Raw genomic sequence first — 26,697 nt, forward strand, 5'->3', positions numbered from 1 at the left:
CCATTTTTGTACATGACTTTTCTGAAACAGGGGGTGTAGCTGCAAGCCACAGATCTTTATCTACAAGTGATTAAAATGAAAACATCGTTGACGGAGTGAGTGATAATCAAGAGGCATCCTTCATCCTGTAACTGGGCCTGTGCCAGTCTCCCTCTGATGACTGAGTTGGATGTTAGTAAATTCAACAAGTATTTTAGCATTTGAGAGACATAGCCCTGGCTTTGAAGTCTCCCCACTTAAAGTTAATATTCTGGCTGAAATGAAATTCTCTCTCATATAAGGTGGAATGTTGTCATCATTCATGTTTTCGCCAGCCTTGCATTATGTGTGTGTGTACACACACACATACGTGTATCCATTTAAAGTTTTAAACATCTTTTCCCACTTGAACCTGTTATTACTAACTACCGTTTATGTCAGTGGACGAGGCAATGTACTGGATGCTGCACATAATTATCCATAAAATCCTCACAGTATTGAAGTAGGCTGCATTGGCAACTTATGAGAGATGAGAAGATTGAGGCTTAGCAGAGTAACTTGCCTGCAATCACACAGCTAATCTAGAACAGAAACAGGGTTTGAGTTAAAGACTGACTCCACGCACTGGTGTCCTTCTCTCACACCTCTGAACACTTCTTCCCGGTGAAAATGAACAATGAATGAGTGGGACACAATTCTCCCATATTTCTTTTCTTTTTTTTTTTTTTAAAGATTTATTTATTTATACAAGCACTGGGTACAGTCAGAAGCATGGGAGGGTGTTGGAGGTGGCCACCTTGCACAGTGAGCAAAAGGGCCTTGACCCGAGTCTCTAAGGCATGTGAAAACACATGTGTCTCGGAGGAAAACCTCTGAGTGACAGGACTTGGTGTTGAGAGCCTGGAAAGTGACCTGCGTGGAGTCGGGCTTCTACATCTCCACAGTCTGAGAATAACAAAATGGAGAGATCCTGCACAGTAAGCAGAAGGGCCTTGACCTGAGTCCCTAAGGCATGTGAAAACACATGTGTCTCAGAGGAAAACCTCTGGGTGACAGGACTTGGTGTTGAGAGCCTGGAAGTGAACTGCGTACATCTCCACAGATTGACAACAACAAAATAATGAGCGAACTTCCCAGGCTCAGGCTAGGAGGCGATAAGATTATGTGTGTGAGAACTAACCGCCCGGTACCCTACTGTCTGAAGTAATAGATAATAGTAAGAAAATAGACTAATCATTCATGCATGTTGCCATTATGTGGTATGCTTTGATGTTACACCTGCTGCAATTAAAATAGTATATAATGAGCACTAAGAAAATAAAGATTTGCTGCATGCTGGACATGACAGTCCCCCATGTCTGATTTCCTTCGCCGTCGCGGGTCAGGGTCGGACTCACTAGAAGTCCACAGGAGGGTGAGAGAATTCACCAGAGTCAGAGCGGGGAACAGAACAGGCAGACTGACAAAATACACTGCTGTGGGGAGCAGTGGGCAGCAGGAGAGGTCTGCGCACCATGTGGGACCCTCGCCTGGCGGCTGGGCATTGCCCGGCAGCCGGGAATCAAACAGGCACTGCAGAGGCTGTGGGCAGCTTTGCAACCCAGCACTCAACCGCTGTGCCAGCGGGGAGGCCCATTTTCTCCCATATTTCATATCTTCTAAACGTGAGCTGAGCAGGACTTGAGAGGTAAACGGGCCTTATCACTTGATCCCACAAATAAGGAACCAAAGGTCAATTTCATAGGAAGTAATTAAGCCAGGACTCCCTCCTTCAAAATCTGGAGGGAGTCCTGCCTAAAATTTCGTACCTTTATAGTGCCTTTATAGGACTGTACTTCACATTTAATGACAACCCTGTCATGATCATTTCTTTGGATGATGGAAAAAAATGCATCCATGAGACTATTGATTTCTATGATTTTCTTGTGATGCTATCTATTTTGCTCATTAGCTTTTACTTCCTGGGTTATTAGTATTTCTTACAGTGTCTTGATTTAGATGATGTAAACCAGAATGTCTCAAACTTTTACATCTGAGTCTCTTAGGATTCAGCGGGTGTTGGGTCAGAGACCCTGCATCTCTAACAAGCTCCCAAGTGGTGCTGCCTGGTGCTGAACCATTCCATGAGCAGTGAGGGTGCAGGGAGGATGTGAGGAAGCCTTTTCAGCTGTTTTTTCTTAGTGAGAAGTATTTCCAGATATCCAGGGGCTATTAAGTGATTCTGTGGCCGCTAAGAAATAGTATTGGTTAAGATAATTTACATGGGTATTTTCAAAAGCCTCTTGTCCATTGGAACTTTATTCATGAACTCAGCCTGTATCAAACATCTCTTTAAATGTGAAGTTTATTGGAGAAGACACCTTTGTACTGCTGGAAGGAGGGAATTGAGGATTGTGTATGGAGAATTGTGTCCGTGGTACCAAGCACAGAATGAAGCACACATACGTGATCAGTTTTGGTTAGTGACTAAGAACAAAATTCAAACCTTGGTTCAGGACCCAGCCCTACCAATTGTATTTTTGGGCAAGTCACCTCACTTCCTAGACTTAGTTTATTATCTCAGTTTACCTTGCGGTGGGATGAAATAAGATAATTGCGCATACACTACCTGATAGTTAGTCTTTCAACTCTTGTGCACACAGTAAGTATTTCTGGAATGAGAGGACGGAATGCTTTGGGGTATGTTAGATTTTAATTGAGCTTAAACACTTTTGTCTTGTGGAGATAATCAGGGACTTGTTTTAATGAGTAGATAAAGATTTGTGAGTAGCACATTAAATGTTTTCATGTAAATGTTGCTCAGGTACCTGGAAACCATTTAAATAGATTTAACCTTATGTACTTCCTCCCTTCTCCTAACTCCCCAACTGAAAAAGAATTTTCGGCAATTTTATGTAGGGAATCTTAAGATGCTTTTCTTATTACTCTGTTACTAAGTTGAAGATAGACAGTAGTAATGTAAAGCTGGAGTTGTGAGTTTTGTTCTTAAGTAACATAAATAGCTCCCCTGGCATCTTTATATTTATCACCTGCTTGACAGAACTCAAGGATCCTTTTCTTCTTCTGCTTTAACCATCACAGTTATGGAATTAGCAAAGTCCAAGTGGGAGCAGCCCCCACTGTAGCTGTGACCTGATGCCCAGAGAGACTGGTGTCTGGTGGGCTTTCTTTCTTAGCTCTCTGTGTTACTCACAGACTCCTTTGGGGTTCTTACTTTTTGCCCCACAGATTAGAAAATGTGCTTGGTGACACTGAGTTCTTATTGCTTTCTCAGATGTTCCCATTCTGCCAATGATGATGGTAATGATGATGATGACGACATTAGCAATGATAGCTTATTGGTTACCAGGCATTGTGTAAATGCTGCCTGCACTACTAGCTCATGTAGTCTGAGTAGCAAAGTATGGGGTAGAGGCCATATTTTCAGAGAGGTGAAGTGGGAGTCAGAAAGGTTAGGCTTGTTACAAGCTGCTAGGTGACAAACTAAAATTTGAACTCACATCTGTTGGTGCCATAGACCATCTTTTTCACGCCTCTGCTCTCCTGCTCTGGCATTTATTTGGTAAAATAGCTTCCTGATTTGTTCAGCCCTGGAAAATGATGGCCTGTAGATATATTCTTCCTGAATCATGTTACGTATCCCATTTTGGGGGTCATTACTGTCAGCATTTCTGATGACCTCTAACCTTTAACTGCATCTCTGCTTCTGCCCCTCCTCAACCCTGTGTCTAGATGGACAGTGATGGAGGAGAGAATGATAGGCCAGACCAGTGGGTGAGCCCAAGAAGGGAGCCTCAGAGGGCTAGAGAGAGATTTGATTTAGTTGGGCTATATGTGGCCACCCATGCTGATAATGACTGCTTGGTTTTTACCAAGAGGCAGCCTCATTCAAATGGAAGAAAATGGCCATCAAACCCAGACAGGGCTGATGAACCCCAGAAGAGTGCCCCAGGAACCTGGGAGAGAACCTAGTTCTGTAACTTAAAAACAGACTCACTAAGCCTCAATTTCCACATCTGTAAAGTGTGGGTAATGACATCAATTGGACAGGATGGCTGTAAGGGTTAGAGATAACATGTGCAAAACTCTCTCATATAAAACATGCTCATGAAAAGAAAGCCATTATTACCTTAAAATCCTTAATCAGAGGGGAAATCCTAGCAGAACAACTCAAACTCCTTAACCTGATCCATCTAGGGGACACTGATTGTTTCATTGCTGTATTCTCAGCTCCGGCTAATGTACACTGTAGGAGGGTGGCCTTGAATTCAAAGACTGAAAATTATTCCTGATTCCTTGGTTTTGTGATTCTGCACAGCTCTGGCTAGAGCTCCTTCTAGGAGTAATCACAGTATTTCAGCTGTCTTTCCCAATTCTTCTTTCCCAGGCAGATGAAAAAGCTTCTAGACATTGTTTCTTTGCCTTCAGGAATCTGGCAATTCAGTGAGCAGGAGTGACAGTTCTAGAAAGTAAACTCCATGAGGACAGTCCTCAGATACTGTGTTACTTGTTTATACCAGGGTTTCACAGCTTTTCAGACTAAGACAGTTCTCTGTTATGGGCCTGTCCTGTGCACCCTAGGAGACACAACAGCAGCTCTGGCTTCTACCCACTAGATGTCATAGCCTCCCCTTCAGCCCTGATAACCCACGAGGTCTGCAGTTATTCCCAAATGCCTCTTGGGGCATTATCACCCCTGATGAACATACTGGTCTACAAAAAAGGATTTTGGTTCGTGTTCTATTGGGACATTTAGGTTTGTAATGAATAAAGTAAAAAGATTTTTTTTTTTTAAGATATGAGACTGTACTGTATATGTGATACCAGTAAATTTGTTTCTTTTCATTGAAGTTCACTACAAATGTTTACCTCCCAATTGCTACAACTGTCTTTTAAAGTAACAGGGAGGTGAGGGGTGGCCTGGCAGCCGGCAGGGCTGCAGCTTTGCTAAGAACAGACTGCTCTGATACTCTAAGGAGCAGTAACTAACAGTGCAGCTTCTGGTTCAAATCTAATCAGCAAGTCCAGTCCAGACTGACCTGTTCATAAGGCGCAACATTTAAAAATCTCTGTCATTTTCATGTAATGTTAGCGTCCTACTGGGAAAACTAAACTACATGCTATATTTATTAAAGTAATGCTGTGCTGAAAAAAATCTCAGCTCCTCTGCCCTTTTAAAATTGATTCATGAAACTGACCCAATTTTTATGTTAAAGATGTCAAAGGTCCAAGCTGAGGTTTAAGCATTGATAATCTTCAGTGACTGTCAGTATCAGATTTGATTTGCCTTGAACTGCTTAAATCAACCATTTACCACCATCAGTCCTGACAACAGTGATTGTTTTGTTACTTTGAAACCTGATTATTGCTGTCCAACAGCTGGGAGGGACTTTAAGATCCCGGAATCCAACCTGTTTCATTGAAAAATTCGGAAAATGAGTTTCCATAGAATCTGACATTTCATTTCAAATACATCAGCATCATGATGTGTAAATGAGACTAGAGCTATTGTTAAGTGTGACCCTATTGATTTTCATTAGGACCCACCTTACCCGGCTCCATCACTTAGACACAATATTGTACTAAAGTGAGGATTTGGCAAAAATGATGGCCTGGACAAGAATATGCCAAGAACTAATTGCAAAGCCCCACTGAAGGATCTAACTGTGTTTTCAGCCTGACAAGCCACTTCACAGTGAGGAGTAAAGAGCAGGAAATTTCAGACAGGTCACATAGTAAACTTACTAAAATCAGCTTTTCGTTGTTTCCGGCAAGTTACCAAACCTCTCTAAGCCCGAGCTTGCTCACTTATAAACTGGTGAGAAATAATATAGACAGCTGCTTAAATAGGCAAGGATTTAGTGCTGTTATGAAGGTGAAATACTTAGCACACTAGCAAGAAATCAGTCTATCTACAGTAGTTGTTGATATCATTGGCCTACACTAAAAAGTCAGTGCACTAAGTCATTTCACTCTGGAGTCCTCTGTTGGACTCTGGAACCTAGATTTCTTCAGAAAACTTGGATAGTGAAAATGAGACAACCTAAGTGACGTTGTGCACTTGTCTCCTGCAGTAGAATCTGAATCAAAGGCAATGTGAGTATAGAGACATCTCAAAAGAAGCATAGGAAGCAAATTTTTTTTTTTTAAGATATATTTATTTTGGGCCTCCCCGGTGGCGCATGGGTTGAGCGCTGGGTTGCGAAGCTGCCCGCAGCCTCTACGGCAACAGTTCGATCCCCGGCTGCTCCCCGGCCACTGGAGGAGGGTCCCACATGGCGCGCAGACCTCTCCTGCCGCCCGCTGCTCCCCTCAGCAGTGTACTTCGGTCCTTCTGACTGCACTGCTCCCCGCTCTGGCTCTGGTGAATTCTCTCACCCTCCCGTGCTTCTGACTGTACCCAGTGCTTAAATCAATCAATCAATCAATCAATCTTTAAAAAAAAAAAAGATATATTTATTTTTATACAAGAATTGGGGTACAGGCCAGAGATGCACGGGAGGTGAGAGAATTCACCAGAGACAGAGCGGGGAACAGAACAGGCAGACAGACCGAAGTACACTGCTGAGGGGAACAGTGAGAGAGACAGGAGAGGTCTGTCCCGCCATGTGGGTCACCTCCCTGGCTGGCTGGGGAGTGGCTGCAGATTGCTTCATAGGTTGCGTCTTAACCCCAGCACCACCAGGGAGGCCCGAGGAAGCAAATCTTTATCAATGTTGTTTTTCTTGGTCAAATGTTATTATGGTCATTGTATTTGCTTAAGTTGACATAATGCTGTATGAAGTGAACATTCAAATGTACCCATTTTAAACCATAAAATGTAACTTTAAAAAGTAGTAAAAATTTTGAAATATACAATTTTTAATGAAAATATATAAAGTACATTTCCTTTCTTTAGACCCTAAACCCAGCCCACCCTATATCTCTCTCTGCTGTGCTTTGGGCAATCCAGGAATATGTTTGCTGGGCATATTTAGTGGTGAGCAAAAATTGTCTAAGGAAGAAAAATTAATATAGGAACAAATGCCAGTAGATTTTCATATAAAGGCAAAACATTTTCAGGTGAAAAATTAAGGAAAACTTCAAGGAGTTTTTTTAGGGGGTTCCCCAAAACCTTTTATAATCTAAGCTCCAAACAGCATAAAAAACTGCTTTAAATAGCAACATTTTATTCAGGTCAGTACTTCAGGTCCCCAAATCCAGGTCATACACCTCAGGCCCATGTGCTATCCTAGGACGATTCTGGCTGAGTACCTCATTCTTCCTCATACTCACCATCGTATAGGCTTCTAATCTGGTAACAAAATGCAGTCATGGTGGTTTTTATGGATTTGCTTTTGAAAAAAACATCCAATATGTGTTGGATAGATGTGGCTATGTTTGGGTATGTAATGGATGTGATTTTAGATAATGTAGGGAGTAACATTTAGTCATAAAAAGAATGAAATCTTGTGACAGTATGGGTGGACCTTTAGAGTAATACGCTACATGAAATATACCAGACACAGAAAGACAAATATTGTCTGATTTCACTTATATATGGAACCCCCAAAATAAAGCAAACATAACAAAAACCAAACTCAGAGTACACAGAAGAGATTGGTTGTTTTCCAAAGGTGAGCAGGTTGGGGGAGGGCATATGAGGATGAATTGGATGAAGGGGACCAAGTGGTATATACTTCCAGTTATACAATAAATAAGCCCTGGGATATCTCATACAGTTTGGGGGCTACAATCAGTAATAATGTATTGCAAATTTGAAAATTGCTAAGAAAAGATGGTAAAGAGACATTGCACGGTACAAATGTCAAGTCATATTACATTTTTTTTTTTATAGAGGCATGTTTTTATTTATTTATTTATTTTATTTGTTTGTTTTGTTTATACATGCACTGGGTACAGTCAGAAGCGCGGGAGGGTGAGAGAATTCACCAGAGCCAGAGCGGGGAGCAGAGCAGGCAGAAGGACTGAAGTACACTGCTGAGGGGAGCAGCAGGTGGCAGGAGAGGTCTGCGCACCATGTGGGATCCTCCTCCGGTGGCCGGGGAGCAGCCGGTGATCGAACCGGCGCCACAGAGGCCGCGGGCAGCTTCGCAACCCAGCGCTCAACCGCTGCGCCACCGGGGAGGCCCCATATTACATTTTTTAAACCAATATAATGTTATATTTCAGTTATACTTCAATAAAACATAAGAAAGTTCTAAAAAATCCAGCATATAGTTTGTGAGCAACTAGAAAAGAGTCCTAAAACCCAAAGCTTTAGGGTAGATTTATCCAACACCACCCACTCAAGGTGGTGTTTGTACCTAAACTAGTCCTCATGGATGGTGCTTCCTTTGTGACCTCCAGGCAAGGGAGCTAGAATCAGAAAATGCATTTTTGATACCTGAAAGGTAACTTTCATTGGTCCATAGGTCAAAAATGTAGCTGCAGAGCCCTGTGGTTTACTTCCATGTTCGCCCTCCTTCTGGGCATGGCCTTTTGTTTTGACAGCCTCTCACCTCCAAGCCATGTGAGTTTTATGCACATCTCTAGTGTGCAATGGTTCAAATACTATTCAGAAAGTTCAGTGTCCTATTAAGGTTCCTGGGGGCTTGTGGAAGTGAGTGGCTGGGAAAGGCATTCCTTTTATAGATCCCATATCCTAACAGGTCAGTTATGAGCCCACATGTTCTGCTTCTGCAGGCCTCTTCCATGTCACCTAACAGCCAGACAGGGCTTTCAAGCATGATTTTATGAATTGCCATCTTAAGCCGGATGCCACTGAGTCCCAATACTGTTGAATGATAACTGCCAGTTCAGTATAGGGAGAAAGAAAAAGTGGTGGGAATTTCAGAGTTCACTTGTAAGGGTTGATGAGACCATGTCATGTTACCCCCATTCCTAGGAAATGGGGCTGGGTGAAGCCAGTTCTAGTGGGGGTTTTGCTGACTAAAGCTGTGGTATGTTGCCATCTAGTGGAACATATGGCAAACTAAAGATTAATGTATTCTGACCACAAAGTTCACCAGAGCCAATTAAATACTGAAAGTATTTTCTAAAGAAGAGTGTTTTGGAAACACATGCAAATTTAGGTGAAACTAAAGTTGACTCTTAGTAATCATGTTTTCTTGAAGTTGGCAAAAGGTCACTCTGTTTCTCAAGAGTTCATGAATATTTGCCCCCCCGGGAATTGACGCATTTTTCAAACCTATACCCAGGTCCAGGTGGGGCATGTTCATTGTAATCTCTATAATAAGCACAGTTTCTTGTTTAAATTCCTGAGCAAAATGCTAGGTTATTACAAGGTAATCTTAGTATTTTTAATATGATTTTAAGACTTTCAAAATCTTCCTTATTTGTATTTTCTTTTTTTCTATTAACTACCAACAGAACATATACAGTTTTTGGAGAAGCAAAGACATCTTCACATTAAAATTCCTAATAACATCCCCAAGAGGTCCAGGTTTTTTGACTTGATTTATGTGACGCTCTGTAGGCTTTGATTTGGGCCTGTTTCCTAAATACTGACTATTTCTTTTGTTTGTTCCTTTGCTCTTTTCCTGTGTTTGCTTAGATCCCTCCCTGGTGCCACCGCAGCCGAGTGTGCATCCAATCTGAAGAAAATTTACACAGTACAAACAGTACAGGTAAGATCCAGAAGGGGAAGTACCAGATGAACGTGGCGTATGTTGAAAACACAATCATTCAACCTGAAAATTGCTCCCGTGCTGGCTGCCCCGACATGGACTCTGCTCTGCTCACAGGTTCATTTTGGTGGAACTGTCCTAGGAAATGCCAGCTGAGTATATGCCCAAGTGGCTTATTCTTCTCTTAGCAACCTAATTATTATTAGCATCTAAACCTTCCACAGACTCCCTCACCCCGCACCCTCAAGCAGCAGACTCGAGTGTGTCTGCATTCAAACACCAGCTGTGCCCCTCCCTCCCAGCCCTGTTTCCATCTGTGAGGGACAGTGGCACCCGCCTGCAGGGTTACTGAAGGTTATGGTCACCCATGGAGAGCAGGACAGTGTTGGGCATGAAAGTCGGAGGTCTCCTTCCTATTTCACATTCGAATTCTATCATCCTAAATTGGGAAGATGCAAGTAATTAACCCTTTAAATTTCTATGAAATTGGCATAAATGATAGCACATTCTGGTAGATTGTTGTGAGGATTGAATAAGAATATTTATACTTCGCTGATAGAAAACATGATTCAAACAAATCAACAAATGCAAGCTCTTTTCTGTTAGTTCTTTCTTTATCCAACTCTTTGGATTAATTAAAAAGAAAGTTTCTTTTTTAAAAAAGGTATGTAATTGATCACATATCTATTTTCTTCAAAAATAAATTCTATCAAATTTCTCCCCTTTTCTACTTTAATACAGAAAAGGCTTTTAACGCTGCTTCATTGTTGCATTGACCATATGTCCTGAATTTTCCAAAAGGAGCAGATTGAAACAGTTTTCCTGTTGTGCCCCTAAGTCTTTCAATGTCTTAGAAATTCCTGTAGATTGGCATCTCAATTTTCTCTCTTAGTACATGAAGACGTGGCATATAATTTTTATAATCCTTTTCTCAGATCCTGCCCAGTATCTGGTTCAGAAAATTGGTTTTTGTAGATAGGCCGTCCGTCCCAGGAATCTGATTGTAAGATGCCATGGGTGGCCTCTGAGGACAGTAAGCTGGTGTAAGGACAGTCCCGCCCACCAACCAGTTCTGATCTAGTTGGAAAAATGACATAAACTTGTGGAAGGCAAAATCACAGTGCTGCTGTAAATAATCGTTCAGTGCCAAGTACAAGCCGTGTCACAAGGCAGCATGTGGGCCACCATCCAAAAGGATAATGCTCTCAGTCTGGGAAAGGCTGCCCTTGCTCAGCCCCTGTGTCAACTTTGTGGACTTTAGTTAACTCTTCCCAGCAGCCATTGTACAGACTTCAGAACAGTTGATTTTAAAGCCCATCTTTAGCTGCAGAAGCTCTAGATCCCATTGGACCTTTTAAAGTACTTATTAGACTTGCTGCTCCATTATGACATTCGATCATCAGAGTTAAGCCTGGCATTCCAGGACAGACATCAGTAAAGTCAGATTAAGGGGTGGGTTTATTTTGCAGGTCCAGCATATTGACACAGAGCATTTGGTGGAGACTTAGCATTAGCATCCAGCTGCAAGTTAGAATGGGTATTCAGGGACCAATTTGAGTACCAGGGCTGGCACAAATTAGACATTTGTTTAAAAATACATTGGAATAAGATTTGCATTCAGTAAATACAGGTTTCTTAAGTATACAGTTTGATAAATTGGACAAAGGTATGCAAACATGTAACCATCATCCAGATAAAGATTAAAAAAAAAGTTCCTTCGTGCCAGAAAGTTTCTTCCAGCCGGTTTCCTTCCAGAAGCAACTACTACGCACATTTTTGTCACCATACAGTAGTTTGGTCTATTATTGAACCTCATATAAATGGAATGATATAGAACTATACTCAGTATGTCTATTTCCTTTCACTTAATAAATATTGATGGATTGAATGAAAGAGAAACTAGTGAATAAACCACTTTCCTGGCCTCCAGCAGACTGCTTGAGTAAGGATTTGTTAAATTGTATACTCCACTTTCTCAATGGGGAAAAAAATTGATTCTTGTTGTAGAGAAAAAGATCTGTTTCCATGACTAAGCACAGATATACAGCACATAAACAGGTATATAGTCTCTGTCTTATTAAAATTGCCTGAAGGGGGGTGATAACAGCAAAGGTCTCCTTCAGGGTGAGGGTGGTGCTCTGAGGGCTCAGGAAGCTGTTTTGAATATCTGATGTCTCTGTCCCCCTCTGTGCTCATCTGTAAAACTGAGATAACAGTCCCTACCCCCTAAGGTTGAGTGAGGGCTAAGTGAGAATACATGCAGCTCGTACTATGTTTGGTGTGAGTAAACCCTCAATTGTTGGCAGCATTTATCAAAGTATAGTTGGATTCTGTGCCTCAGCTTTATCAGTTGCCAGGTGAGGAGATGTGCACTCAGGTGTAGGGTAGCCACACTGCCTGGGTTTGTGCCCCATCCCTGCCACTCACTTACTGAAGCAAGTACCTTTACTTCTCTGTATCTGACTCATCTGCAAGATGGGGATAACTGTGGCACCAGGTACATAATGAGATTGGGGGTAAAGCAGCACAAGGAGGTAAAAAGCACTGGGTGAAAGGCTCATCTGCATCATTCACCTGTCCTGCCTTGTGCCATCTTTTCATATTTTCCTTGGTTGTATTTTAGATCAGAAAATTTATTTCAAGCAGTTGTTTCCTGGATTCACTACTAACTGATTGCTCATACCTCTACTTATGTACATGTATTTGACTTATCGGTAACTTGTGGGACTTCAGCCTGTGTGTATCCTTAATATCTGTGAATAGTTCTTTATATTTAAAAACTAGCCTGGGTGCTCATTTTAAAGTTGAGGATATGCTTTAATCCCATGATCTTTTTATTTGGGATTACTTGTTGACGCTTGGATTCATTCTGTCAGCACTAAAAACCTACCTTCCTACTCATGTTTATCCCCCTATAGGTGTTTAGGTGAAATTTAGGAATCATGTGCTACTGATGGTCACTTTACATAAAGACATATCTTTTTATGCTTTGTGACCCTTTAGCAAATTTGAGGTGTTGAGATATGGGGCAGGACTCGTTCTCTTTATTAGATGAGGAAATGGAGACTGGGAACATCTGATGGGCAGCCCCAGCTAAGCCATGCCTCTGGGACCAGAGTTCCTTCCACTTTCAGTTCAGTTCTTTATTTCCCTCCACCCTGTTGCAGAGTAAGGGTGGCGTGCACCTCCAGATGGCCCAGTGACCCCTGCTGAGGACACTCTCATCAGGGCCAACAATAATTTTCTCCGCTTGGAGTTAAATTTATTTCTTTCCTGCCTTTCTTGGAAAATTCCATTTTCATCTATGGACTTTCCAGATGCTTACTGATTCCTTTTCTTCTTTTGTAAACATTTCTGATTTTTCTACATCTCTCCTTTGTTCCTAACTCCTAAGTGGTTGCAGTGCAGAATAGAACATGGCTTTACACAAGCCCTGTCTTAACTGTGGGAGGACAAAGAGCTCCTGCCAAATGTGATTTGCAAGAAAGGTGCCCCCTTGTAGCTAGTATTTTCAGTCTTGCTACCAGAAGACTAAAATTCCACCCTGAAAATGTGTTCCTAATAGCATTCTGTCTCTCCTCAGTAACTGTGTTCTCACCTTCAAGATTTGCCACACCATGTCCCATTGTACAGTGTTCTATCCAGTATTTTCCAGAAACGTCGTATTTCTTTTGTAAATGAGTATCTGCCCAGCACCATTTATCACAGACAGGAGGTCTTGATTAAAAATATATGCAATTCTTCAAGTCAAGGGAATGTTCCTTCTGCACCTGCCAACTCCTACCAGAAAGCTGTGGAATTATTGTGCAGGTCTACTTCATAGTTTTGTCTGTGTAAACTAATATTCAACACAAGATTCTGCATCTGTTGTTTGTATATAACGGGATCAACACTTAGAGTGACAATCCAGCTGTGCAGACTGGAACTATTATCCATGATCAATAAATAGAGATTAACTATAGATCAGTTGCCCATGATCCTCCAAGCCTCCAAAACATTGTGTGGATGGAGTAAAGACTGAGAAGAGAGATTAAATATTCAAAATAACTTAGTCATGTCAAGTGTAAAACTTGGTATCTTCTGAAGGGAGTCAGAGTATGCCATCCAAAACATGCCACTTTAACATAAGAGTTATTTGGAGCTAAAGATAAATGAGAAGGTAACTCCGCGCTCTCTGCCTAAAAACAGGGCATCATTTTCCTTTGTAAAGCCATCCCCCTTTCTTATCTCTTGAGTCTGCATCAGAGGCATTACTTACTAACCAACCCTCATCTACCCTATGGTTTCTAGTCAGTTCCCACACTTACCACCTCCAGGAGCCTACCCCCCTTTTCCTTTGCCTGGTCACTTCCGCACAGTTTATAACCCTTTGTTAAATCCAACCACATCTTCGCAGACCCTGTGACCCTATGCATTTAAAAATATTTAACATCAATGAAGAAACATGTATCAATGGGTTGTATCCAGGAAGCATGATACACGCTGCTCTGCTGTGTTTCCCCAGTTTTCTGGGGGATTCTCTCACATTCTTTTGAAGTATGAACTTAGCTCCCAAACCCATACTTGGTTTTTTATTGACTTCCTATGTGGTGGGACACTAACTTCCTAGCCTTCGGTTCCTCTTCTCAGTGATCAGACTTCCAAACTTGGGTTTTAAATCCAGCACTTTGGAATTCAAAGCAAACTCACTTATCTCTCAGGCACCTAGCTCTTACAAATCAGAGGCACTTTGCTTTTAGCAACTGTTGATTTTAAAATGCCAATTAAGCTCTCCACCTTTATTCTGGACTCTTTCTTCCCATGTTGTAAATACCACTGGTTCAGTTGGTGGGAAGAAAGCCCGTTAGAAACACCTAATGGATAAAAATGTTTGCTTGATATTTGAAAAATACTCTCCTGTTTCATATGCTACAATCCTCAGACGAAATCCTACATTTGGGGTGCTTTTGTCTTACACCATGATGTCTAGCCACGTGGCACCTTTTCTTCTCAATTATTTTCAACAATATTCTCTTTTTTTCTTCAGAATTTTCCCGTAGGAAATTTACACATTTCCCTGGTAATAAATGATTATCAGTTTGACAGAGGGCTATCAGATAGGGCTTGGCTGCTCCAGTCAGAGCTAGTAGTTTGGGGATCTATGGGATGTCACCACCGTCCAGAGTCACACCACACTGCTTGCTCTAGGCCCATCATAGGCTTCCCTTTGCATTTGATCATTACATTAGCCAATGAAATAGTTGTATCTGGCACAATATACACAGGAGGAAACATGGGCTTCAAGGCTCTGTGGCCTCTGAAGATTATCCCTAGAACCTTGGTCTTAAGTCCAGGAACCTTAGTTTTAAGTTTCTTGGATTCAAGACCTCTTTGGACTACTGTGTGCCCTGCCTCAGTTCCTCAAGGAAAGGTGCCAGAAAGGTGCATGAGAATGCACCGCTAAGTTCTACACTCCGGCAGGAAAAGACTCCCTCTCTGCACTTAGCTCTGGCCCTGTGGACTGAATCAACAATATTCAGCTTTTATACTTCTCCTCTTTCTTGGATTATCATTGAGACTTTTTAAAAGTACTTCATCATTATGAATAAATTGAGTTTTATTTTTACTATAATTACCTATCTACTGTTTGCAAGCCAAATTGAATTAATTATAAGCTTTTAATGGCCTTTGAAATCCATTTGCAAGTTCTGCCTTTAGTAAAAATTCAACTAAAAGAAAAGCATCACAGAGAATATTACCATGAACTCACCAAGTTTCCAGTGAAACAGTCTTTCACTTCTGGGTGGCTGAAGAAAGCCTAAAGAGTTGGTTATGCTACACTCTTCCTTCCACTTTTTGCCATCATACAAACATAGCACATATTCCACATATTGGATGAGGTTTGCAACAAAGAAACAAACTGAATTAGTGCCACATAATTTTTTTAATGGGGTATTTTTCAATAGTGTCAACAGATACTTCATTCCTGTTTTGTATTCATGCACAAACATGCAAGTATGTTCATTAATAAGCCCATTAAGTTAGAGTTAAGTCCATTGCTTTATCTTCTTGGGCCATAATCTCTTGTCAGGTTTGCCAAGACAAATTCTGTTGTCTGTTTTTGTTTTCAACAGAGGGTTCTAATGCTACAATTCTTAGCATAATCCTTAGAGTATTTTTCCTGCATTCAAGGCAGGAACAAAGGCAGCATTTTGTTGTTTCTTCAAAACAGGATTGGAGAACTTTGGCAAGGGTGTGAGGGTAGATTCTCTGGTTTGTATATGTTTTCTGAGACTTGGAATTTCCCAGCACCAAAGTCCTCTTGGTTTTACCTAAAGGAGGGATTTTTGTTTTAGCATAATTTTGTCCATAAATTCTTCAGAGCCCATTGCCACATTGTAGCAGAATGGTGTTCAACCCCCAGCATAATGAAGGTGGAAAAACATCTTCCACAGTTGTCCCCTATTCTGGACCCTATGTATGTTCCCTGCCTTCCAGGACTGGAGAAAGGTGGGCCCAAATGAACAGTACTGTTGCTCATGAGGAAAGCTGATTGGAATTAAACTGCCTGGGTTTATGTAGCTCCACCTGTTCATGCTCGCACCACAGACAGAAATTGAAGTATTATAGTGAGTATCGGCACTAGCAGCACATTATAGAATGGGTACCTCTGTAATGAGTTATCTCTTTGATGACCTGCTGTTACTAAAAATCTGTTTTCAGCTGCTCCCTTCATTAGTTCTGTTTTGGTACAAGGATATCAAAAACTATCCTAGGTATTCTTAGTTAATAAATCGACCATGAGGTAGTCTTTTTGCCTTCAGTTTTATGTAAGTTCACTGTTGCTATCCTTACAACTAATTTGAGTTTAATTTTCACTCAAGACAGCCTCACCAACACGTAGAGATTATCATCCAAGGGAGTTAATTTCATTCCACCAATGCAATTCCATTCAGGGTGCCATTGGATTCACTTTTCCAGTTGGTCTGTTGCCTGTGCTATTTTTGTTAGACCCACTAGGAGACTCAGTCACCCCTTAACTTACCTCCCTACATGGAATATTTCTCATTTGTGTCGTAATTATATGAATAATCCTAACTGTGATTCTGTGACCTATTCTAAGCAACATTGCAATCTCAATCATTGTCCTAATCTTACACTTGGACAGGTTAGTAGCTGGGCCTCAGTTCCCTTACCTGTAAAATGGGTAGTAATTCTACTCTTAATGAAGTTGTCATTGGATAAATGACACAAACATGTAGGATTCCTATACCAAAACCTGGCACTATTACTATTAAAGTAGTCCCGACCCTTATTTGAAGTTTTGCTTCCGTGATTTCAGTCGCCTGCAGTCAGCCATGGTCTGAAAATATATGCACTAAGATATTTTGAGAGAGAAAGATCATATTCGCATAACTGTTTTTACAGTATGTTGTTATAATTGTTCTATCTTATTAGTTACTGTTGTTAATCTCTTTGAGCATAACTTAGAAAGCTTATCTTAGGTATATATATATATATTTTCATGTATTTATAAAAAAACAAGATACACACAGGGTTTGTTCATGGTTTCAGGCATCCACTGAAATCTTGGAAAGTATCTTCCACAGAAAAGGGAGAACTACTATGTTATTACTGTTACTGCTGTTATTGTTGCTGTTACTATCACTTGATTATTTTTTGTAATTTGTGTTCTGGTTGCTGTTACAGAAGACTACACACTGGATAGCTTAAACAACAAATGTTGATTTCCCACAATTCTGGAGGCTAGAATTCCAAGGTCAGGGTACCAGACTTGACAGATTCAGGTGAGGGTGTTCATCTTGGTTTCCAGACCGACAGACGGCCATGTTTTCATTGTGTCCTCACATGGTGGAGAGAGAAATGGCTAGCTCTTCCTTTTTTTTATCTGGACATTGATCCCAGTGTGGGAGTGCCCAGAGGGCCCACCTCCTACTACCATCCCATTGGAATTAGGTTTCAATACATGAATTTTTGGAGGACAAGAACATGCAAGTCCATAGCAACCTTTAGTTTGAGCAACTTGTTGCTCTACTAGGCAGAGGAAAGAGAAGGAAGCATCTAAGCTGATTCCTCTTTGCCTCTCCATTCATATCTTCTTCCCAGTCCAAAGTATAATAGGCCTGTTCTAGGCTTTGAAAGAAGACACAGGTGATGTTATAAGGAAATTGATTCAGTACATATATTCAGCACTGCAGCTTATTAGATGCCATCTACCTGTCAGAAAAAATCATTAGCATGATCCTTACCCAATTTTATGTGGAGATTCTTTGTATAGGAATATTTTCTTAATCACCATAGCTTCCTGAACAAAGAACTTGGCCCAACTTCAGCAAGGAATATTCTTTAATGTTATGTTACACTTCCTAGCAGGAAATTAGAAAGAACACAGAAAAATCTATTTTGAATGGATAAGCCTTAATGAGAATCTGATTTTTTTTCTTTAATGCATTAATTTCATAATCTAGTGGCATAGTAAATCAATACTAGGTATATTAAACAGTGTTTTTTTTTTTTTTTTAAGATATTCTGGAGTGTATACAATAATATTCCTCCTGTGACTAGCCTGCCTTTGAGATGTAGTTATCATTTAATGAGAGGAGAGAGGCGACCACTTTGGTAAGTGTCTAATGTATAATTTGAGGTTAAGGTGGGTGGGAGGGAAATGATTATGAACCTCATAAAATATTTACCTCATACTGAATTGGAATGCCAAAGTAGTTTTCTGCTGGTGATGTTGCAGAGTAATTTTAGCTATGACATAAGTCCCTGCCCACCACCAACTCCCCTTGGGGCTAGTGAGTGGGGGGGTCTCTGTGCTCCTCCACTGAGTGCCTCACTACAATCTTACCATGGGCGGCCATGCAGTCCTTTGGGGGCAGTACATATTTTTGCTTTGCTCCTTTGTTTGTTTAACAGTGACTTGGACAGTGGAATGAACAAGCTGCTCGGCTGATGAGTTGAGGGGAACAGATGTGCTATCTATGTCTGTTATATGGTTGAAGAAAGCTCCTATCACCCCAGACTTCTCTCGCTCATGTGATCTGTGATCGTGACCATGACCTAAGTTCTTAGGTCCTTTTTTTAAATAAATTGGGTGTAGTGATTACGGTAGTAGATGGTAACCAATTTAGGCTAGAGTCCTAGTCAGTAATAAATCCCTGTATCATGTCCCTCAACTGTTTTAAGTTATTTACTCACTAATAAAACAGAGACTTACCTTGCTTTGTTTGGTAGAAATGAAAGAAACCTTATTTGAGAAAAAAAATGAAATTTTTGACCCCTGTAATGAGACATCCACTGACAGAGCTGGTTTCTGCCAGGCCTGGGTAATCAAATTTGTCAGACTAGGAATATGACACTCTCCATCAGATTTACTTTGCTTTCCTCTTCATTGGTTTAATTTTCAGGCATGCTTTCCCATGTGTGGTAGAAAAGTGGTTTTCATAGACTATAGTCTTACAACCTACATGTTTCTCACTATCTGCATTCACCAGCCCCAATAAAATGCCAGGCCTGGCTCTCACCTACCACCTTTCCAATGCTGGCAATTACACAGACTAGGAAGAGACAGTATTCTTGTAGGCAAACCTGGTCATCAGTCCACCTTGGAAGCTCGGAAGTGGAATCAGCCTATAAGAATGGATCTCATATAAGAGTAGGGGACATTGGCTCCTTAAAGGGAAATTGGGGGGCCTCCCCAGAGGCACAGCAGGTTGAGCACAGCGCTGTGAAGCTGTCTGCAGCCTTTGCAGCACTGGTTCAATTCCCGGCCGGCCAGGAAGATTCCCACATGGTGCGGCAGACCTCTCCTGTCATGCCCACTGCTCCCCTCAGCAGTGTATTTCAGTCATGTGCCTGTTCTGCTCCCCACTCTGTCTCTGGTGAATCTTCTCACCCTCCTGCGCCTCTGTCCTGTACCCCAGCTCTTGTATAAAAATAAGTAAATCTTTTTTTTAAAAAAAGGGAAATTGGGAGCAGATATTAAACAGGGACACACAGCGGGTATCCATTATGGGTGCTGAATTTCCTGTTAAAACCACACCAGGTTGATTTGAGAATCAGATGTGGTCATGTAAACACGATACTGAAATGTAAAGACCTTCACACATGTGAAATAATTGTATTCATTTGTTTGTCCCCAGATTGTCCCTACCTCCTTGAGGATTATAACCTGGTATCCCATCATTATCTCTGCTGTAGCGGTCACTGAATTCAACTTTTTTCCCTTCCTTTTTCTTTCCTTTTGTTTCTGTTTCCAATAAAAGGACTAGGGGGGAATTTATTGAAAAATGCACAATTGTTTTTTGTTTCTTAATGTCATCTGTTATTAAGCTTAAATGTATGTGAATGGCTTCTTTCTTGAGTATAACTTTAAATATTGGTCTTTGATCCAGGGAAGAGGAGAGTAATGCAAAGGGTGGTGTATGGAAGATGAAAGTTCCTAAGGATAGCACGGTAGGTCTTTTCTAGAACTGACTAAGCTTGGGGTGGTTGGTGGCTGAGAATGATGAATTTTGTATGCATTTTGGACAGTACCCCCACTAGTCTTAGAACAAAATGGGTGAGAAATTCTGCTCTGACCTTGTAGATTTTCTGCATAGCACTGTCACCTCAAAGATGTATTGTTGTTCTTCTCTGCGGTAGTGGTATAATAGTATCTTGTCGTCCTAAGAGCCGAATGCTTATAAACTTTTCAAACTGGAAAACTGACAATCTTCCTGGTCATCATGCCCTCAGCAGCTATATATATAGAAGATGGTCTCACAAAGAATCAGGGTCCTTCCTACCAAGGGCTCATCCTTCCTCCACTGGTGGGAGAGATGGTTCTGAGGACACAAGTGACATGGAGAGTGTGATGTTTGAGATGACCTTGCATCTCACCATTCTTTGGGATTTTATGGGATGCTTTCATGCCAGCCTCCCCCTGGGGCGGACGAGGACCTGACTGGGGAGTTGGCCTTCTGGGATGCTAGTTGGCAATAGCCAAACCTCAGAAACTTAGATTTCCCAAGAGTGGGTTCTAATTCATTGTATTGACTGAAAAATGAACATTTCAAATCTGTTCTTAATCCCTGAGAAACCAAGAAACTCCTTTGAAAATGGATGAAAAGGCAAATACTACCCAGTTTTACCTTTTCATAGTTTCTTTCATGTGGATAAGCTCAAAGAATTGAGATGTCTCCAGGGACCCATGTGCTCAAGCTGGAGTATTCCCCTCCACACACAGACCTGAAGATAGGACCAGACTTATTGGTTAAAGATGCGAGTGATTAGTCAAGATATATAGCTCCAGGATTTGCCTCTTATTTGGCATACATAATAAAAAAATCAGGGGAGCAAATAACAAATCAGGCAAGATGTATGAAGTGTCTCTGCTCCCCTAAAAAGGAGAAAGAGCAGAGAATAAAAGAGAATGAGAGAAGTAAAGGGTTTTATTTTTTTTCATTTCAGCAAGACTGTTTTCGTGGTTCTTTATTTGTTCACACTGAATGTTGATGTCTCATAAAAAACAACCATGATGTCAGCATTCAACAAAAAGCCACTGGCAGGCTCAGCTCTCCTCTTCTTGTCAGCTCATTGGCCGTGTTCAGCCACAATAGTGCTGCTGTGTCTGGACAGATGTCCTCATCCCCACAGTGCAGCGTGCTCTTAACTGCTGACAAGTGGGACTCTAGTGGCCCACCTTACCTGAATTAAAAGTGGGGGAATGTGCTTTCTCTTCTCTACGTCTGCAGCGTTGTCACTAACTGTAAGAGATAGCTTTGGGACAGATGGAAAATGAAAGGACCGATCTGTCCATAGACCAGATGGGAGAGGCTAGGAAAGAGCAAAGAAAATCCTCCTTGAGAGGGAGAGTCCCCATGGTTAATGGCTGTTGTCTTGGTTAAAAATTCAACTAGGCTCTTTTCTACTCATTAGCGTATAATAATAAACACTATTATTACAACTAATCTGTGTTGAGCACCTGGCATCTAGCAAACATGTGGTTGTTTTTGGAATGCATCGTAAATGTTGAGTCCTTCTGTTGCAGTCACAGTGTTAAGCCTTTTGAATACATTTGTTAACTAATATCCGGGTCACAACAACCACAAGAGGTTGGTCCTGTTATTATTCCCTTCGCCTAAAGAAATTTGCCTAAAGAAATCCACGCTCAGAAAGGTTAATAACCTACCTGGGCACATATACTAAGTATCCTTTCAGGATTCAGATCAGGTTCTGGGGAAGTGCAGAGCCTGGAAATTATGTAAGAAAGTGAAATGGGCTTCTAGGAGCCTGTGAGTGGATTCTAGCTGTCTCCTGGCATTAGTAGATAGTGACTAGCAGGGACTCCAGTTTTCTCTCTGGGAGGCAGTGGACCAGGAAGTTTGCTAATTCTTATGGGGGGATGTCTCCACCCACACATCCAATTCAGCCACTTGGCATTGACAGCCTGCATTGAGTGGATGGAAATTTGCAAGTCTCTAGTATTCAGTTAACCAAAAATTTCCATAATATTCTTTATTTATGTAACATCTAAAATACTTGGTATACTGCAGGAACAACAGAAGAGAGGGTTTTGAAGAAAAGGATTTTACTAATAGCATTTGAATATAGCAAGTTGATATATTTTTAGGTCAGTGCACGGTAAAGAAATGGTCAGTTACAAATCATTTGAATGCATATTCCCTGAACAACAGAAGAGAGGGTTTTGAAGAAAAGGATTTTACTAATAGCATTTGAATATAGCAAGTTGATATATTTTTAGGTCAGTGCACGGTAAAGAAATGGTCAGTTACAAATCATTTGAATGCATATTCCCTGATTCTTCTGAACTTCATCAGAGGTTTCATTAAAGACTAACTTTGTGACTGGACACAAAGTTTGTGACTTTTGGATCAGTGTATCTCTGTGTGAAGTTATTTGTAAAACAATACAATATATGACACCATGGTGATTTGGAGATGTCTGCAGACTCCAGCAGACATGGGCATGGAAAGTGCATGTGAAGATGAAGCAGATGTGACTTGTTTAGCTCCTGAAGATAATTGTCTAAAAATATATGTGTTGTTTTTCTGTTTTGTTTGTTTGTTTTTTATTTTTTCCCCATACAAGTCCACAGTTTGGAAAGAGTTGTTATTAGCGACTATCGGGGAACAATTCACAGACTGTGCCGCTGCAGGTAAAGAAGCTCACAGCTCATCCCTGGCGTGTGTGCTTGGCTTGTGCTTGGGACTTGCAGAAGTTTGTATTTGTGTGTTTATTTTGTAACTATGAAGTTGCTTAGATTTTTTTCATGTGATTGTGGCATTTAGTATGTGTATGTGTGTATACTTACATATATATATATACATATATACACACGCACCTAGTATATACATATATGTATATGCATATATTATTTCCTCCCATAGCTCATCTTCTTAGTACCCATGTACATCTATCCAAAACAAATAAGCAGAAAAAAAAGAAGTTTGGACCCTTAATACAATTTGTGGTAGGTTTCCTCTATCTGTTCCAGTTCTTCCTACAGGGTCTGGTGAAGTTGGTATATTCTTTTCCACCGCTTCCGATCCCTTCCCTCTCCTTCCTGTCCTTGTCTTGTTACCCCCCTCAGAGAGAGCCTATGAAGGGTAGGTAGGGATATATTCAGCATTATTTCTGGTGGGCCCCCAATTAAGGCCAAAATACGACATCTTTAAGACTTTAGTTGGAGACCATTTTCAAATACTGAGTGAATTTCTGAGAGTCCCCATGACATTTTTAGTTTGCTTTGTTTTTATCATGAAACCACTCGGAGAGGAGAAGTGGATTGCTTATTTGAAGATTAGTTTTCTTCTTGAAGATTAGTTTTCTTCTTCAGTAGTAACATTTAGAGTGATTTTTTTATGGTTATTCTTTAACTAATTGGTATGAGCTGATTTGCCCTTACATTTCTCTTAGATGGTGCTATTTTTAGGATCCCCCATAGGTCTAGCTAGTGCTTTAGCAAATTTCAATTCCATCTCACTAGTAGTTTCAATCACTCTCTTTTTCTTTTGCTTGCTTCTTATACCACCTTTTATTCACTTAAGATAAAACATGGATTTAGATGAAAAGATCTCAGAAGTATAAATTCCTTCTGTTTTAACAGGCAGTAGTTAGCAAATTCACAATATGTAGCAAAAAAATGCATCCTATGTGTAATTATAAACAAATATATCCCTGTTTTCTGGGAGAAGAAGTTTTCTGTATGAACTCTTCCTGCTTTCAGAACCAGGGAAAATAGTTTAAGTAACAATTAATAGCCAGTGTTGAGTAAAGAAGACCTATTGTTCTGTGGTTGACTTAGGAAATGAGTACTCTAGTAACTATTAACCATTAGCTCTTCCATTAACCTGAACCCACCACTTGAAGCAACTTCGTTCCCATTTCCCTCATCTTTGAACAATGGCTCCTCCTAACTCTAGTGTCTTGCTACCATTACCCTAAAATTATCAGGGTTTTGCTAGTTGATTTTATTTACATGACTTGTTTGTGACCAGATCTGCCTTTGTGCAAGAGTTGCAGCCTTTTTACCATGACATTTGTAATGTGCTATGCTCATGGGCTATGCCAGTTACCAAAAGCCAAGTCAGATTGAAATATTGACAGTTCAGCATATTCAGCTCCATTGATGGTAGCACCTTCTCACCAACAGTATAAATATGAGCAAAAAGAAAGCACCAGAGAATGCTTTTGAAGGTATGAATTTAAAAATCAGAAACAATACATAAAATAAATTTCATGATGGAATAAGTTCCTGTGGATGGCCATGATCAGGTACTGTTTATTTTTTGGAAATTTTTGTTTAAATATGGCATTATATACAGAAGTTTTCACAAAGTATAATGTACATGACTTCATAAATATTCACAAAGTGACAGATCTTTGTAACTAATGTTTAGCTCAAGGAGCAGAACATTATTGGCTCCCCAGAATCTCTCTTTGCTCTCCATTCAACAGTGGCCACCAGCGTAACTCCTGTAGGCTAATTTTGCCTGTTTTTGAACATTTATATAAATAAAATAATTTAATGTCAACTCATACACCCTTAGGATCAAATTTTAAAGGAAAGAAGAAAGATAGGAAGTGGGGTAGAAGGAGGAGAGAAGAAAGGAATTAGTTTACTGAAGATGAATCCTATTAGTAAATTGGACGTGTTCTTCCTTAAATTATATCTAAATACGAGAATGTTTTACTCTCCAGAAAGACAAGTGGAAAAAGGATGGCACAAGTATTTAGATTTACAGATTTATAGCAAGGTAGGAAAATTAAGCAAAGCATATTAACTAAAGCAAAATTTCTTGATTTTTGTATTTTTATCTTTTGCCTTTTACTTACTGATATGAAGTATGCAAGTAGAGAATTGACCCTATTTCATTGATATATCATGAATCTGTAAACCAGGAATCAAAAGTCCTTACTGCTATCATTTTGTTACAAATGAATGTAAGCAAAGTGACTCCAGGAGAACATAACACAGGCAAACAAAACGTGACTTATCCAGCCACCATTCTCAAATATCTACAAGGCAGTCCCAAACCCAAAATTTTGATAAAAGAAGACCTACATTAGTCAAAGTAGATAAATGCTTAAATGTCGGTCACCATAGTACTATAATAGCGGAGCCATACTCCGAAGATATTTACTCTTACTTTGTACACAGTGCTAACAGATGGTCATAGATTCTCTAGCCCATAGTTAAAAACCCCAAACCAGAAGGGGGTGGCTGGAGGGATGCACTAAAGAGCCAGACTTAAAAAAAAAAAAAAAAAAAAAAAAAGGAACAGACGAACCACAAAAGCAGTGTGAGCAACTGGGAACACACAGTCTGGGCCCAGTTGGTGTTAGGGCAAACAGCACTAACCACCCCACGATCTCTGAAAGCTGGGCAGGAAATCAGGGGAAATACTTGCTGCACTTAACAGTTAAGCATCAAGGAAAAGTTCATGTGAGTTCACTTGGCTTTCAGAAGGCAGAGTCTTATGCAACTCATTTTAGAAAAAGTCTCATCAAAACAGAGTAAGAAATAGTCAGAAAGCTTTGTTGACATGTTAAAAAGGGTGAATTACTTATCTGGAGAACTTACCCGGCTGGAACACTTTGTTTATCTATGTCCCTGGATAAATGTGATGTGACTGCAACATCTTTGTCTGCTAACTTGCTTTTGCCCAGTGATTCCCCTTAGAAACAAGTATTTACTATGGTTCTCTTGTGCCATCTTTTTATCACCTTATCCATAACTTAAAAATGATGGGTGCTTAAAAAGCCATTGCAGGCAGACTCAAAACTATCACTTACTTCTTTTTTCCCATCTTCTTCTCAGATGACGAAGTCATAGGAGTTAGTGTCAGTGTTCGGGACCGAGAAGACGTCGTCCAAGTCTGGAATGTAAATGCCTCTTTAGTGGGAGAAGCAACCGTTTTAGAAAAGATCTATGAACTTCTGCCACACATATCTTTTAAAGCAGTATTTTATAAACGTAAGTGCTTCATTTTCAGTTATTACCTTCTAGCATATTCTGTCATACTTTTAAAGATAGAAACTGCTGCAAATGAGGTGAAGGCAGAATCATTTGAAATTCTATAATCCAGAAAATAATTCAATAAAATACATTTCATTGTTTAAAAGAAAAAGTTTAGTCTCAGAAATTAAAATGAGGTTTTATTGTCACCTAAATGCTTGGATCAGAAAAGGAGAGACATACTGTATTTGTTATTTCAAACATTTAAGCCTGATTTAAATTTGTCATTCTCAGAAAAAATTACATTCTATTTGAAGCAACAATAACAAAAATGTTATTATATGAACTGGCAGGTAGATATTCAATCATCCCTTCATAAACAGGAATTTATAATGTATAACATCTGTATTTGTGTAGGAACTCGTTCTGAGCATAGGGATGATTGAATGTTCTACTGAAATGCTAATACTTCCTCATTACGATGACTGTGACATAGAACCAAAAGAGAATTCATGCATAGTGGTGAAATGTTAACAGTTTGAATAGGTGTGTGGACCCATTGTTTCCATCATGATTCATGTTCATTGCTTTTGTGTGCTCTTTTGAAAAAGCCATCTTTTTCAT

General features: G+C 40.3%; 1 protein-coding gene across 1 annotated transcript in view; it reads left to right on the forward strand.

The window, feature by feature from the left end:
- EIF4E3 (eukaryotic translation initiation factor 4E family member 3) overlaps nucleotides 1-26,697 on the forward strand; it is a gene marked incomplete at its 5' end in the record, with an annotated part of 36,214 nt that overhangs the window by 5,713 nt on the left and 3,804 nt on the right. The window contains 5 exons of the mRNA XM_084247672.1: nucleotides 9,536-9,608; nucleotides 18,133-18,227; nucleotides 20,006-20,066; nucleotides 22,704-22,770; nucleotides 25,936-26,091. Coding sequence (XP_084103798.1) covers nucleotides 9,536-9,608; nucleotides 18,133-18,227; nucleotides 20,006-20,066; nucleotides 22,704-22,770; nucleotides 25,936-26,091 — 452 coding nt within the window. The remainder of the gene's footprint in view (nucleotides 1-9,535; nucleotides 9,609-18,132; nucleotides 18,228-20,005; nucleotides 20,067-22,703; nucleotides 22,771-25,935; nucleotides 26,092-26,697) is intronic.

The sequence above is a fragment of the Talpa europaea genome, assembly GCF_964194135.1.
Source record: "Talpa europaea genome assembly, chromosome: 11".
Lineage (NCBI taxonomy): Eukaryota > Metazoa > Chordata > Mammalia > Eulipotyphla > Talpidae > Talpa > Talpa europaea.